Here is a 15,029-nt window from a genome sequence, read left to right as displayed (position 1 = left end):
GTGCACGTAGGATGGGGAATTTTAAAATGTAAATGTTCAAATGTTTAAAATGCCACTACGTACTTCTAAGCAACCTGTTACCATATGACCTTACTATATCTCTTAATATCATTAGTTGCTACCAAAGGTTGAAGCTGTCACCACACACAAGTTAGAAGCTCGTTGAGTTAGAAAATTTCCTTGGTCTTTATGAAATGCTTAGCAGGTACTTGGATCCTTGGTTATATGGTACTAATATCTGCCGGTGTTCAACACCCTTCTTCTAACAGACAAGTCCAGTAGGTCTAAGACAACAGCAGTGAAAGGCATGGACTACAAAAAACTGCAATAGATTTCTACAGAAAACCCATGTTCCATCCATTAGTTCTCTAATAAAGCACCTAGACTCTTTTTTTCCCCCCTCTTTGAATTTCATTTGCATATTAAAACCTTTTGCTGGTGAGATTACTAGTTAACAAAAATTGAAATCCCGATCCTTGGTAAAATCCAAGATTTTGTAACGTCATTCCCCGCCTCCAAAAATCTTAGAAGTGTTCATACAACAGTGTATTTCCGAACTGTTTTGTTTGATCTTACTCAACTGCAACAATTTTTCAGTTAGATGAAGTTGAAATATTCTGTTTTGATTGTATCGGAACGTATCGTCTAAACTGACTGCATCGATTCATTCCCATTAAACATTTCATTTTTGTCAAACTGGCAGTTTCTCATTAAAAATACTGCACTGGAAATCCTCCGGTCAACTTTAACTGGCACGTTTTGGGGTCCCCTGAATTTGATGGGGCTGCACCAGGTTTGCTCAGAGCAATCTCTTTGCATGATTCATTGGAGCAGCATTGCAGAACACCTCATGTTCCTGCCGCAGTTCAGGGGCTGTTAGTATTTTGTTATTTTTAAAGGGGTTATGTAACTCTCTTGTTAAAATTAACTGTGGGCTGAAATGATGCAGGCAAATTCTAGAGTGAGCTTTTTCACCAGAGTTTGGTTGAAAATACCTAGTTTTGGGGAGAGGTGCGGAGGAAGTAAAACCCCTGGGACTTTTACTGATGAAGTGAAGTTTGTAAGAAAGCAAAAAAAAACAACAAAACAGCCCTCAGATTTTCTGATCACTCGCATCATTTCCTTTTTGAAAGAACTTAATTCTGCATTGCAATAGGCGGCAGGAGCTTACAGAGCATGTGCTACCGATATTTCACTGTGCAACCAGCCTCACGCCTTCAGGTTGCTTTATCCATTACTTTGGGAGGTGTAATACATTTCTACAGTCACCCACCCTTCATTTTGGGCTCTTTCCTCTCCTCCCCTCCCTCCACTTTCAACCATTGCTTACCTACTATGGGCAGATTATGGCCTAGGATTCTCAAAGGCTGCTCTTAAAGACAACCTGCTATCAAGGGAGCATGCCACAGTGAGTACAGTATTCATGCCTCACTCATGTGAAGGTCACACATGCTGTTTGAGAGACCAGCCACTGCCTGACTTGTAGAAGTTATCCCTAGGACTCTACTGAAATTTAGGAAGATGGCCCGCAGGCTATGGGTCAAATAATGAAGCGTACATTTAGGAGGCATCATGTCACGAAGAGCCAGAATTGTCGAAGTATTCAGAAGAACATGAAAACAAAGTCAACTGGTGAATAATGTGCAAATTTCTTCCCAGCGCAAGTGATGATCAGCTTAGGTAGGGATGGCAAAGCCAGATGCAGCTTCTTTTCCCAAATGGGACTGCAGGAGTTGTTTTTATTTGCCCACATGTCCTACATTTAAATAGTCATTAAAGAAAAAAATAAATCTATCCGCAGCCTTGCGACAAAATGTTTAACAGTAGGTAGACTAAAGCTCAGACTTGCTTGCCAGTGCTACATCCCACACTCTCAACATTGCACACAGAAACCCCGCTCTGTCCCCCCCAAAACAAAAGCACTGACCTGAAATACAAGCAGTGTTTTACGGGGCTGTATTCTCGCAGGGCAGATAGTGACTTAATGTGTCAATCTAATACTAGTAAATCAAATACCACAAGAATATAATCAAGCAGTGTGGTTTTAAGTTATAATATTTCAGGCGCTACACAGAAACCGAATATATCATGAGTAAGCACAAAACTGTGAGTGCCACATTTACCTGTATACCGTAACTGCAAAGATGCATCGTATGTCCCACCTTGCAATGGCTGCATGACCTTCAGACCAGACAAAAATGAAGACATTTGCTAGGAAACTAGAAAACAGATAGATAGATCGATAGACACCTATATGTGTATATCATTCTGGCCTTCTCTGTGGATAGCAGTAATGCAAATATGGGTGATCCTTACAATCTGGTCCCAATTACAAACTCTTCCAGTATTACAGAGTATTTGTATCTGGGGTTTCACTCTTGTCCACTCTATTCAGTTCACCTTGGGGATGATGCTGGACTTGCCAAGGAGAGCATTAAAATGGATTTAATTGACACATTTGCTCTAGCTGTGGGATAAACAACAAAAGGAATGCACGAAGCTGTAGTTTTGCCATGACAATAGTGTTAGAGGAAAATTCCAGTTTTTACTTCCTCTGTGGGAACGCCAGCAGTCCTGTTTCATAAACTCTAGTGATTCATCACTATCCCAGGCAGCCAATCATTCGACAGGTCAAGTAGAAATGGGCTGTAGTGCCAGCAGCTCATGCTGCCCTGATAATGCATGTCATTCCAGGCATGGCGACATGCTTTCTCAACAGCTGCCATTTTCAGTTACCTTTTATACGGCTGACATACAAGTAAATGTGTTGGAAGCAGTAAAACAGTCATAGGAAAGCAGTTGCAAAGATAAATAGCACCTGTATGTGATAATCTCTAATGACATTAGAGAGCAAAGAGTGATGTGTTTTGAAACAGAATTTCACCCTTCTAAAAACACCACTTTACTATTTTTTTTTTTGACAGTGTGCTCACATAAACATCTAGGGATTCATTTGGGCTGCAATCTTAACAGATACAAAAAGAAAAAAAAACCCAACCCCTCTCAGCCTCCACTTGTGAAAAAAGCTTTAAATAACTAAATTCTTCTTGAATTCAATGATGTCGACTTTAAGAGACGCTGCCACTCTTCACTGCTATCACTCTCCTCCTCTTTTCATTTTTATCCCATCTCACCTAACTTAAATGCTAACAAATTGCTAATTCAAAAGCTGTCCTTTGCATTAGGTAAAGCTGAATACTTTCCTACAGCACAGAAGTGACTGGGAACTCAGAGGACACAGTAGTCAAATGTGAAAAAAAGGTTTCTAAGTTGCCTAACTATATAGTTAAGAAAAATTAAAATTAAAATAGACTGGTAAAGGATAGTGATGCCCAAGAAAGGCGCTGAAGCTAGATTTCAAACCCAAAGGATTATCCATATTAATTTATGGTAATCTACAAATGAATGCTACTGAGACATTGCAGGTTACTTGAAATGGTGCTGCATTCGATTCAGAACTAATGCAGAAAACCTCTTCAAGGGAGACTCAGTTACCTGCAATTTCCTCAGTATTTATAAAATGCAAAAAACACAAGCCATATTTTCTCATTTGAGAGAGTCAGCCCCTCAAATGCCAAAGGAAAGCCAAACCTCTCTGCATAAAGTCCTCTTAGGTATCTTGCTTTCAGATTTCATCAGCTTAGGTGTTTTCAAGACTGTAAGCAGTGAACTTTCCATCAGCAGCATCTTCAGCTAATTAACCCTCCTGATTACAATAATTAGTATTGATTCACTCCTGAATGACTCCTTAAGTATTCAAGCACAATCTACACTTGCCGTAAAAGTTCTAGATATGAATATTAATTGAATGTTCTCCTTTGTTTTTCAGCCCCAAAGGTACAGTTTGCAATCTTATATACTTAAATTTGATAACAGAAACACTTCAATTTTATTCTAATTTAACAAAGAGAATATTAACACATTGATGTTACAGACTGTAGTTCATTAATCTGAAGAAAATATAGACAAAGACTCCACACTAATAAGCAAATACATTCGAGCCACAGTTTTCCTACAGCAATATTGAAAGCCATTTTCCATCTCAGCACCCATAGTAGTCTAGCTCTGCTAAGAACGGTAATTCTTTTTGGCATTGCACCTGGTCATTGCAGGAACAAATAACTCTTCACTGCAGTTTCTGAATTAGCTCTCTTATCACTGTTATGGAAACAGATGTTGACAAGTTTACCAACTTCTCAGCACCACACTGCTCTTTGAATCTCACCTGTTCACATTAGGGAAAGAAAGCTAAGGCCATCTAAAATAATATTGCAGGAGACCCAACTTGCACATTCTTCTGATCCCAAATACCAGATTAAACCTCACTGCTTAAAAATGACATGGCTCTGAGAAATGCTTTAACAGTCCAAGACGTTAAAAAACAAAACAAAACTGGAAGAGCCCTAAACCATTCAGTACCCATTAAAGAAAAACATTTTGCAATGCAAGTTTCACCGTCAGTTTTAACATGTGCACACAGCGCTGGACCTGAATGAAACACCACTTCTCATTTTCCTTGCATTTCATCTTTAGCATCACAAAAATAGGCCAGGCACTGCACTGCTGGCAGCTTGGTTCAAATTTGTGGGTTCAGAAACAGGTTGGCAACACAGAGCCATCCATCAGGTGAGGAAGGGAAAATACGCTGTACAGGTGATAGCTACACCTGCTACAAGAACGGCTCTCCTCTCACGTCGTGAGCACCCTGCTGTATGTGATTGTTAAAGGACTATTTCCATGCAAGTGGACTAAGCTACTCACACTCTTCCTTGCCAGATCATCAGAAGGGACCATGATAAAAGCAGCTGCTAGAATACAGTGTGTAAAGCAGGGTAACCCGATAAAACAGAGCTCACCCCAAGCTATATGGTATAGGAGAGCTATATGGCAAGTAGCAGCTGCGTGAGAACTAGTTAGCACCTGTCTACAAGAAAAAAAAGTTCCTCTAAGATGTAGAAGAAAGGATCGTAGCATGTTCTCATCATATTAAACACCAGACTTTTATACTGTCTGCAGGCAACGTGCATCACACTGGAACAATTTAATATTTCATAGTCTCTATTTTTAAATTTTCAGATGAGTGCTTTTTATTGGTATGAACCCACCCTGTGCTCTGTTCATCTTGTATTATCTCTAGTTAAGGGCAAATGGGGCACCCTGAATTGTTCCAGTAAAACAATTCTGTTGACTGTGTGCTGTCTGGAGCCCTCTCTTGCAGCTACATATCTCTAACTTCTATTTTATAAAGAAATCGTATCTTCTCCTTTAAACAGTACACTTAAAAAAAAATAAAAATGAATGTAGCAGAATACAGTAACTAAAAACAAATCCTGCAAGGCTTTTTTCCCCCCAAATAAAAAAGTGAAACACTAAGTAATGTCCTTTTCTTTTAGTAAAATCAACTAGGTGATTATCTTTATTATAGCCACAAGATACTGCTATATTTCTTTATTCTGTAAAGTGTTGAAAGATTCAAAGAGTTGCAGAAACTCCAGACTATCAATGACACATCATTCTTATTTAAGGTACGTGCCATTGTCCTAGGAAACAACTCAAAGCTTCTGGCAAGCTTGGTTACTGAATTTTTCTCTTCCTAACACTGAATTTTACCAGACTATGTCGAAATCAACAACAATGATAAAAAAAAAAAAAATCTGTCAATAGTATGATCTTAAATGAGGTCTTTCTAAAGGGGTGAATAATTTAAGAACTGCTACACACACACAAAATGTTGGCTTTCAGGACAGGAATTATCCAGGTATATTATTTTGCTTTACCTAATGTAGGAAGTGTCCTGAGTATCATGGTCTGCTTTATCATTTTTGCAGCTGTTTGCATTACTGAAACAAAATTAAAAACAGGATCTACTAAACAGCTGTCAAAGTTGAAATTATCAGGCATAAAATATTGCAAGGGTATGTCTGGCCACCTCATGTTTGTTACCTTGACCCCAATATTATAAGCATTCAAAAAATAAGTAAGTTTTCTTTCTATAGTTAAAGAAGAGCTTAGTAATAAATCTCCAACTTAATGCAATACACATTAATTATAAGCTGCAAGCCCCCACTATTAACAGTGGATATCAAATTAAAAAACCCCCTCATAAACAACCAACACTGAAACACTTCATACTCTACAGTCTATACAAACAAGATTAGAGGAAATAAAAACGGGGCTGAAAAAGAAAAAAAAAACCCAGCAGCAGACATACATTAAGCTAGTTTGACAGCACCATTGTTCGGCTGTCCCATTGTCAGACCAAAAGATGTATTCAACGCTACAATGTCTGCTAGCAAATAAACAAAAGACTACATTTTTCAAAGCAGGGTGCCAATTCTAGCATAATTGTGTGTGTGTGCGTGTACGCGCGCGCGTGTATGTGTGTATGTGTCTCTCTCTCTTGCTCTGAAAAGAGTAGCCGCTGTTTGCTCACTGCTACGCGGTGGAACGTAAAGAATATATATACACACACACACACACACACACACACACACGCATCCCCCCCCAATGCATGCATGCATATGTACATTTTTTGAACATCTTCAAGAGATCAAGACTAGGAAGAACACTAATGACTGTTTACATAGGTTAAGTGAAAATTAAAGTAGTATTTAGGGCACTAGCTCTAATATGGAGTCTCCCTTAGCCCTTTTTCCATGCTTATTCCATGCCCAACGCATAAGAATGAAGCAGGCAGAAATATTGCAAAGGAGCTGAGAAAAGAAACACCAGCTTTCAGATTTCTTTCCCCATTTTTGTTGCCCACTCTCTCAGTACATTTGGCATCATGCATGTTACGTACGATTCTAACTACTGGAAATGCTGCTCGGTCTTTTTCTTTAAATAGGGAAACTACTTAACACACAGCACGATTATAGTTGCAGCGGGCCTAAGCAACTAGACAGCACCCGATAAAACAAAGGAGACAACAACGTACCTTAAAAGCAGCTCCTCATTTCTCATAGTAACAGCAGATTTGGGACAGCGCATGCTTTCTGCACTGATATTCTCAACAAAAGCCAGTTCAGAAGTGCGCTCAAACATCAATGCCACAGTAGCTACTCACTAATGGCTACTCTTTCTCTCTCTAGTCAGACGCTGAGTGGTGGAGCAAAGGGGCCCCTGCAGATTCACTAAGCAGAAATAATCCTCTCTGACAAGTTATGTTGTCTGGGCATATTTTACATTAATGCACTGTGCTGCCTATAGGGGTCTTGTTTGCGTTCACTCTTGCCTAGCTGGTGTTAATACCCCCCCCCCCCCACCTTCAAAAAGAAAAAAAAAAGAAAGAAAAAAGAAATCTGTTAATGAGTTTCCTGTTCTGTTTGGAAGGAAGAAAAAAATGACATTTCTGTTTTGTTTGCCTGGTGAATTATCTGCGAACAGTGGAGTGCACAGATGCTGCGGTCGAAGGGCTTGTGCACTTGAAGGGAACTGGGGTAGGCTCTCTTTCTAGGGCTTTGGATTCACAGTAGGATCTCTCTCTCCCCCCCTCCCCCCATTCATTCCTTCCTTGTTCAAGGCTGAATGGCTTTATGGGACCCACCAGCCCAGATCAGAGAAAATCGAGGAGTTTTAATTCGAAGGCTTAGGGACCTTTTTAAAGAGTTTTCAGTTTTAACCCCTTGCAAGTACACCCTCTCTACCAAGCGTCAGCGAGTGACCCAGTTTGCCTTAACCCGTGACTTTATGGACATGTGGCTTTTGCAGACATCTCTGCACAGACAATAGGGGCTGCATTTTGATCTACTTATTCACTTGCTATCCATGAAAGAAATGACAAAAGTCAGATCTGCCATACAATTAGGACCAAAGCTGTTCTCACTGATGCCGATGGAGCTTTGCCGTTACGTTCAAAGGGGAAAGGATTTGATCTTTGGTCACCAGTCAAAATGCCATCTACATTCATGACTGGCTTTCATTTCTGGTATTACTGGGTACATCTCTATAGTCACAGCACTCAATCTAATTTTTTAAGTCCCATGTAAAATACATTTTTTTGGCTCAGTAAAAAACCTAATACCAAGATCTTGATGCTCATCTACCCTGAAGCTTATTTATACACCTGACAGTGTAAGTGCATCTTTAAAGTGCTGGCTGTTTGCTCCAAGATTTTAAACTGAGGCCTCAGGTTAAATAAGAAGCAAACCTGACACGCAAAGCTAAGGACATACTCGTGTCTCAAAATCAGGATTCCTAAGATCTGGGCGTGTTTGGATTTGGTTGTTGGCAGAGGCTCTTTACTAGAACCTATGAATTGATCCTTTCAGCGTCACCGCTTGCAGCAGAACGTTATCCAAGAGTTGGAGACTTCTACAGCAGTGGTTCTCAAACTTTTTTTCCCCCATGGACCGCGTGAAAATTGCCAAGGGTCTCAGTAGACCACTTCATAAACTTTTTTCTTTGTTCTAGAAATCAAAGCGCACAACTCATATTTTAATATCAGTAGTCTTACCTTATAGTACAGATATTTTCAACCGTTTTTGTGGACCCCCTGAATGGAGCTCGTGGACCAGGGGTGGTCCGCGGGCCACAGTTTGAGAACCGCTGCAATACAGTATTTGATGCGTTTTCTTTCATAGTTTCATAGTTTCTAGGGTCGGAAGGGACCTGAGTAGATCATCTAGTCCGACCCCGTGCCATGGCAGGAAAGAGTACTGGGGTCAAATGACCCCAGCAAGGTGTACATCTTTGTTGGGCAGCAGACAAAAGAGGAAGGTATCTGGGGAGAAGTCGTACGCGAGGGGGCGTTCTCGCCAGGAACTAACACAGAACATAATACAACAGGGAGGTGTGCAAACATGTGTCCTTAGGTTTGCGCTAGGAAAGTAAGCTCTTTCTGGCAGGGGACGTCTTGTGTTATGCCTGCACAGTGTGCCTCGTGGTACCGGTTTACTGCCTTTCTGAAGCTGGCCTGAAGCTTTTGCATACTGTCGCAATAGAAATGAACAAGTTTACACGGTGGAAGTAGAGCTGCTAAGAAGTCTGTGTTGAAATGCAGTGCATCAGAAGGCACTGAAGTTGCTCCCAGTTGTGGGAAAGAAAATCCTGTACCTCCAGCTTCAAATATTACATCCCTCACCACCATTTCTGGCTTGATGACTGACACTCTAGATTCTCCCTTCTTCCCGCAAGATGACAGTTCTGGATTATGCACTGACGTGCCACTGCTATTTCCAGATTATTTTTGCCACTGATCCAACCAGGCTCACACTCAAGAGTTTGGCATCTGGAAGAGTGCAAACTCTGGGTGTGTTGAAAATGCAGTTTACTTGGGGACTGCCAAGCGCTAGCTGATCAAGAGCTCCAACTGTCCAGGAGTAGGGGGAGATTCATTATCCTTGGTCACTGCTGATTCAAAGTACATTGGTTTCCTTTCAGGACTGAGTAAAAAGGCATGTATAGAAACCTTTTGGTTATGGAATAACAGCAGGCTGTGGTGGGTAACTCACTGAAGTCAGACCACAAATCCTTGGTCCAGTCTTCTCTTAACTGGAAGGGAAGGTAGCAATGGTGGGAAATGAAGCCTAAGGATATGGCAGCATTCATCTGTATGGGCAGTGTAAACCAGGCAAAGCAAAGAGCCCACACTAAGTGTTAACATTAAACAGACCAAAAACACCCAACCTTGTTTTTTCTACCAAACAAAATGAAATATCCGATAGAACAACATCTGCAGTGGGATCACAGCTGCCGAGGATGAGCGGGAATATGTGATGACTATTACTTTTCAATTGTAGCATGTACTAAACAGGAGTGCTTTTAAAATAATATGACTTAGGGGAAGATTAAAACAGATGCACGGGGCTATCTGGTTTCCTTCAGGATGGAAGTCCAGCTGGAGAGCTTAAAAGTAAATTCAACACTTCACACTAAAAATCAATCACAGATTTGTAAGTTCTACATACATACTGTAGATCATTATACACAATTATATATGAGGGCAGCCATTAAAAGATTTACAACTCCTTTGGCTAGAATTCAACGTAACCACAGTCCTCCTAAGCATTCTCTAAGTATTCTCCATCCTAATTATGCTGTGCTGCAAATATACCTAGGGCCGTGGCAATGTTAATTACCTGCAAAGACATTTGTGGCGACCAGTATAAAGTCAATGAAGCAATGACAATTTATACCATCTGAGGATCTGCCCTATATTCCCTAATTTCCCCTTGGATTATCTTTAACCATTCTGATTGCTAAAATAAATTGTCAAAACATCAACAACATATTGGGCTCGTGCCCTTCTACATGCACAATAGAATAGGGAGGGCAACAATCTGCATTTAATTACAGAGAGAGAAAAGGGGACAAGTAGTTAACACATCAGGCCTAGGATTCTGGATCCTTGAATTCACTTCCCTGATATACTACAAACTTCCTGTGCGAGTCATTCTCTCTGTCTCAGCTCCAGGAGAAGAGCACCTCTATTTGATGGCACGATGGGAGGGCAATGCTTTGAAGTCCGAGAGGTGCTCATGCACTATAGTAATGGGAACCAGACAACGTTCATATGTTGCATGAGGACAGTGACCAGGGCAGTCACTGTCACCATCTAATATGATCACTTACCCCTGAGCCCAAGGAACTCAACATGAGCAAGAACAACTCCTATTTTATCCAGAAACATTTTGACTAGGGACAGAAGTTACACATAAACCAATTTAAGTCATCAGAAACTCATTTAAACCTGTAACAGAACAGACGCTCAGTGCACATAAACCAAGATAAACCTGGTAGAATATAGTATCAAGCTTAACTGATTTGGTTCAAACCAGTTTATGAAACTTCTGCCCCAGACCCCTTCCTAGTTCAAGTTAAATCCCAGCATCCCAGCATGATTTCCAGCCCTGGCCTGGGCTGTGCTGTCTGTTCCAGCAGAGGGCAGTTTTGGGGGAGGCAGGGACTGCCCCACACCCCAACAAAACCCAGCTGGGGGCTAGGGCCGGGGGTGGGAGGGAGTTAAACTTCTCTTCCCCTGGGCATAGAGCGGTCTTGCTAAAATGTACTGGTGGCTGCGACTGTGGGCTACAAATCCCAGAGGCACCTGGAAGCAGGAAAAGGAAGTGATGAGCAACGCTTCAGAGTTCTGCTGCTGTGAATCTGGACTGCAAATCCTAGAGACCTCAGGGGGCATCAAGAAGAGGTAGCACACACAACCCATGCGGGCTACAGCTAGAGGTGTGCTCTAGCGCCCCCTGGCTTCTGGCCTGAGCCACTGCAGGTATGTGGCTGCATTTCCTGAATCAAAAGTGAATGTCTATTCAGTTGTTTCTCAGTTTAATGGCTGCAATTTAGACTAACCTACAAAGACTGAACTGATTCAGCCTCAGGCTTTTGGACAGTCTATACTTAGCCTTTGAGTGACTATGCAGGGTTCAAAGCAACAATAATCTGGGACAGAGATGTAGCTGTCCCTTGCACCATCTCTCTGGAGAAACAGATAGATTACTCAGGTTCTGAGTAACCAAGAACACTTAGCTGCTTCCTTCAGAGTCTCCCACTGAGGGGAGCCATTCATACACCATGAAGTTTTATGTCGATAAATTGCACAGCACAAGGATCAGTTCCTGCTAGCATTGAAGCCAATGGGTTTTTTTGAGTTACTTTACTGGAACTGGAAACATAGGCTGTGTCCAGACATGCATGGATGTTTGGTTCTCAGGGGATAACTAGCAGCAGTGCACCTGGTACTGGCACTAGTTTTCCACAGCGAATGCCTGTGCCATGTGTTCTCTGTCGTGCAGCAATTTACCCTGGGTGTGGTAGGGGAGCCTGGCCCCAGCAGTCCTGGGGGCCTCCTGGGGCTGCACGGCATTGCTCCTGCCATGTGGAGCCTGGCCAGCAGCAGAGTGTGGCTCTGGCCAGCCAGGCTCTGGCTTTGGGCCATGAATGCTGCTGCTGCTTATGCCACTCCACTTGTTTTTGGCTGGCTTTTTGACCCCTGGATGTCCAGGGGTCAAAAAACCCCTCCGTGCTACAAGGTAGCAGCACAGAGGACAACTGCACATGCAATATGTGGTGCTGCAGATGCTCATTTGGACATGACCATAATGTTTTGCTTTGGGTCAATATGGTCCAAAGGATACGATAATGGGCTGGAAACCATGATATCATGATCTTCTTCCTGGCTGCACCACTAGCCTGTGGTATGACCTCTATCCCTCTGGTCCCTTCCCCGGTTCTGTTTACTTGCATTACAGTAGTAAAGAAATGCCCAACAAGGAAATCTAGTTCATATTTCCCCATTATTTTCAGCAGAGATAGTAAATGTAACAACACCTGTATGGCATATCCTGAACGTGTGCAGTTCTAGCATTCGTCACGTCATAAGTACTTGAACCTTTGTAATAAAAAAAGAAGCAAACCATAATCATAAAGGATAAGCAGAAAAAAGGGGACTCGAATATTTCAATTCAAGACTTGCCAATAATTTCTGGTCTCCTTTGGCAATACTTTTAGCATCTTTGTCTAGTTTTGCTATCCGAAAAATGAGGATAATAATAGTACAAAATGTAGGTTAGACTGGATGATTCCAGAGGTCTTGTCTAGCCTTATGCTGCATCTATGAACCTCACATGTGATGTTGCAAAGATTAAATAGTACTAGTAAAGTACTATGGAAAGAACTGTAAATTCTAAGGAGTAAAGATTTAGGTTTCCTACCACAGCTTATGTCACTGTCTCACAGCAGCCTTCTCTTTCTGCGAGAAGAGATGGGCAGTAATGGAGAGAGGCGACTCATCGCATCTAAGCAGTTGGAAGACAGAGGCATTAGAAGAAACTGAAAACCTCTTTTCTTCTAGCATGTTCTTCAGGGCTCCTTTTACACCAGGAAAGGAGAAGTTGAGGTCGATGCACCACCAACGGTTCAAACAAAGAAACCAGCATGTTTTAAAGGAAATTCTTGACTCAAAGCACATAATAATTGGTCAGGTTGTGATTGCAGACATGCCAACCCTGCAAAGTAAATAATTTATTTGGAAGGGTCTGCCGTGTCTTAAGATTATCTAGCCAGCAGCCAAGAAAAGTAGAAAAAAACTGATTTAAGTAGCAGAAAGAGAGCGGGGAGGGGGTAAGAGAGACCTAGATCTGAAAAGGATGGGAATGGCCATTTACAGTCTGTACCTTAAAATAGAAATCTAGACCACCTGCGTTATGAAGAGATCATAATGCATAGGAAACAGTTCTTTCTTTTTAAACTTCCATGTCATCCCTTGTGGCTCTGAAACTGCGATACCCTAAAGACCATGTAACGTCCCATGATCAGTCTACTGCATCCATGTATCTATTCAGAGGTAAGGGTATGCAAATAGGCAATATGAGATGGTCATGGCTGCTTATCTGTTTAGAACAAAATATATATGTATTTTTCTGTGTGCCTGTAACTTAGAATGATTTCAACGCACTATGTGCACAGGGATCATTCACACAACAGTCAAATGTAGGCAACATTAGAGATGAATGTGGATTTTTCACACAAAGCATTCTGGACAGGAAGTGTCCAGATGAAACTGCCAGGGAAACTTAATTACCCATGTTAGAGATTTGGCCAAGATACCAGAGTTAACACTTCCATTCTTGCAAGAAGTGTTCTGGGAACTTTTAACAGTTGCACATGATCGGCGGACCTCAGTTCTACATTTCATCGAAGAGACGGGAACCTTCAGGAGCATGGTGCCCCATGAGGCAAAGACCTATTGGATCATCACATTCCTCCATCTGCCTTAGCACACAAGGCTATCTGGCACAAAGTCCTACAGAGAAGCAAAACAAAAGTAAACTTTAACTGACTTGAAAACAAAATCTGGTTAACTAGCTCTGGAAGCCTGATTCATCCATTGCTATAATTCCACGATTTAAGACATTTGAAGGAGGAAGATGAAAACATTTGACAACATATATTGTATTTTATACACACACTGAAAGAGAGAAATAAAAGGAAATGGATCAATTGCTGCAGTTATCGTTACCCAAAAAACTGATTAAGAACTACATGATAAATTATATAATTTCATAATCAAGTTACTATAAACACTTGTTTCAGTAGCTTTCATCCTTGACTAATTAATTCCATTGCCACTGAATGCTATAAAAATCTATTCACTTCTGTAATTCTTTAAATGCTGTACCTAATGTTTTATATCCTCAGGATGCTTAAAAAAAACTGTTAGAATTGATTAAGTAAAAAGTGCCTGGCATATAAATTTTCGAGTAGATTTACTGTGCAATACATTTTCCTTTTACCTTTCTCCTCCTGTCATATACTTGATAAGTTTTTCCCATGATGTTCAAGAACAGCTAAGTGAGTTTAAATGCACTTGAAAGGGGCCTGAATTTCAGAGACTAGATGCCCTGAATGTTTTGAAAAAATCACACTCCTTTAAGGGGTCTTGAATTGGATGCTGTAAAATAGAAGTGCCAGTGATTTTTGAATATCCTGGCCAAATTCAGGTATATAGGAGTAATTGTTCTTTCAAATATCAGGGTGCAGGTGTTGTACAAGAAGGAGCTCAAGTTCAAAAGTGCAATTATTAGCTGATAGAATTAACACCCCCCCCACTTAAAAATAGACCAAAATGACAATTACAGCATAAGACTCAAAGGCTATGTCTATGTACACCCGTCTCAAAACATTAGCTATCGTCCAGAGCTGCAGAGCCACGTGGTGATGTTGTTAGGCACAGCAAGCTCAGCAGCCACAAAGGCTTCAACATTATTCTGTCTGGAACTTGGCCCTGTAATACAGCGCTCAAGGCTCTCCCTCTTCCTACATACTTAGGGATAGTAATGATGACAATGATGACATGGCCTATTCCTATGACATAAAGGCTGCTTTGCTCACTCCCAAGTGTCTTGAGGAAAAGGACAGGTTACTTCATAGCAAAGACACCACAGAAAATGACTGTGGAGGCTGAAGCACTTCCCTATGGCCAACCGCTCTGAAGACCATGGTAGACATGAAGACATGAAGAAACGCATCCCCCAACACCAACGTGGCCCATACCCCTGACCTGCAGAATACGTCTC

General features: G+C 41.3%; 1 protein-coding gene across 12 annotated transcripts in view; it reads right to left on the bottom strand.

Moving 5' to 3' along the window:
• Positions 1 to 15,029, bottom strand: part of CELF2 (CUGBP Elav-like family member 2) — a 618,606-nt gene that overhangs the window by 314,354 nt on the left and 289,223 nt on the right. For 3 of the 12 annotated variants that reach the window (XM_090041745.1, XM_090041746.1, XM_090041748.1), the window contains exon 1: positions 6,938 to 7,106. The exons of 3 other annotated variants lie outside the window; for them this stretch is intronic. In XM_090041745.1, the coding sequence (XP_089897871.1) occupies positions 6,938 to 7,044 (107 nt within the window). In that variant the 5' untranslated portion in view covers positions 7,045 to 7,106. Of the gene's footprint in view, positions 1 to 6,937; positions 7,108 to 15,029 lie in introns of those variants that run through there. 6 more of the 12 variants (XM_090041751.1, XM_090041752.1, XM_090041744.1 and 3 more) reach the window with 5 other exon arrangements.

This window comes from Crocodylus siamensis, chromosome 4, assembly GCF_052110815.1.
Source record: "Crocodylus siamensis isolate JL-2025a chromosome 4, ASM5211081v1, whole genome shotgun sequence".
In the NCBI taxonomy this organism is placed as follows: domain Eukaryota; kingdom Metazoa; phylum Chordata; order Crocodylia; family Crocodylidae; genus Crocodylus; species Crocodylus siamensis.
The sequence above is the reverse complement of the archived record's forward strand: the minus strand, read 5'-3'. Positions and strand labels throughout refer to the sequence as shown.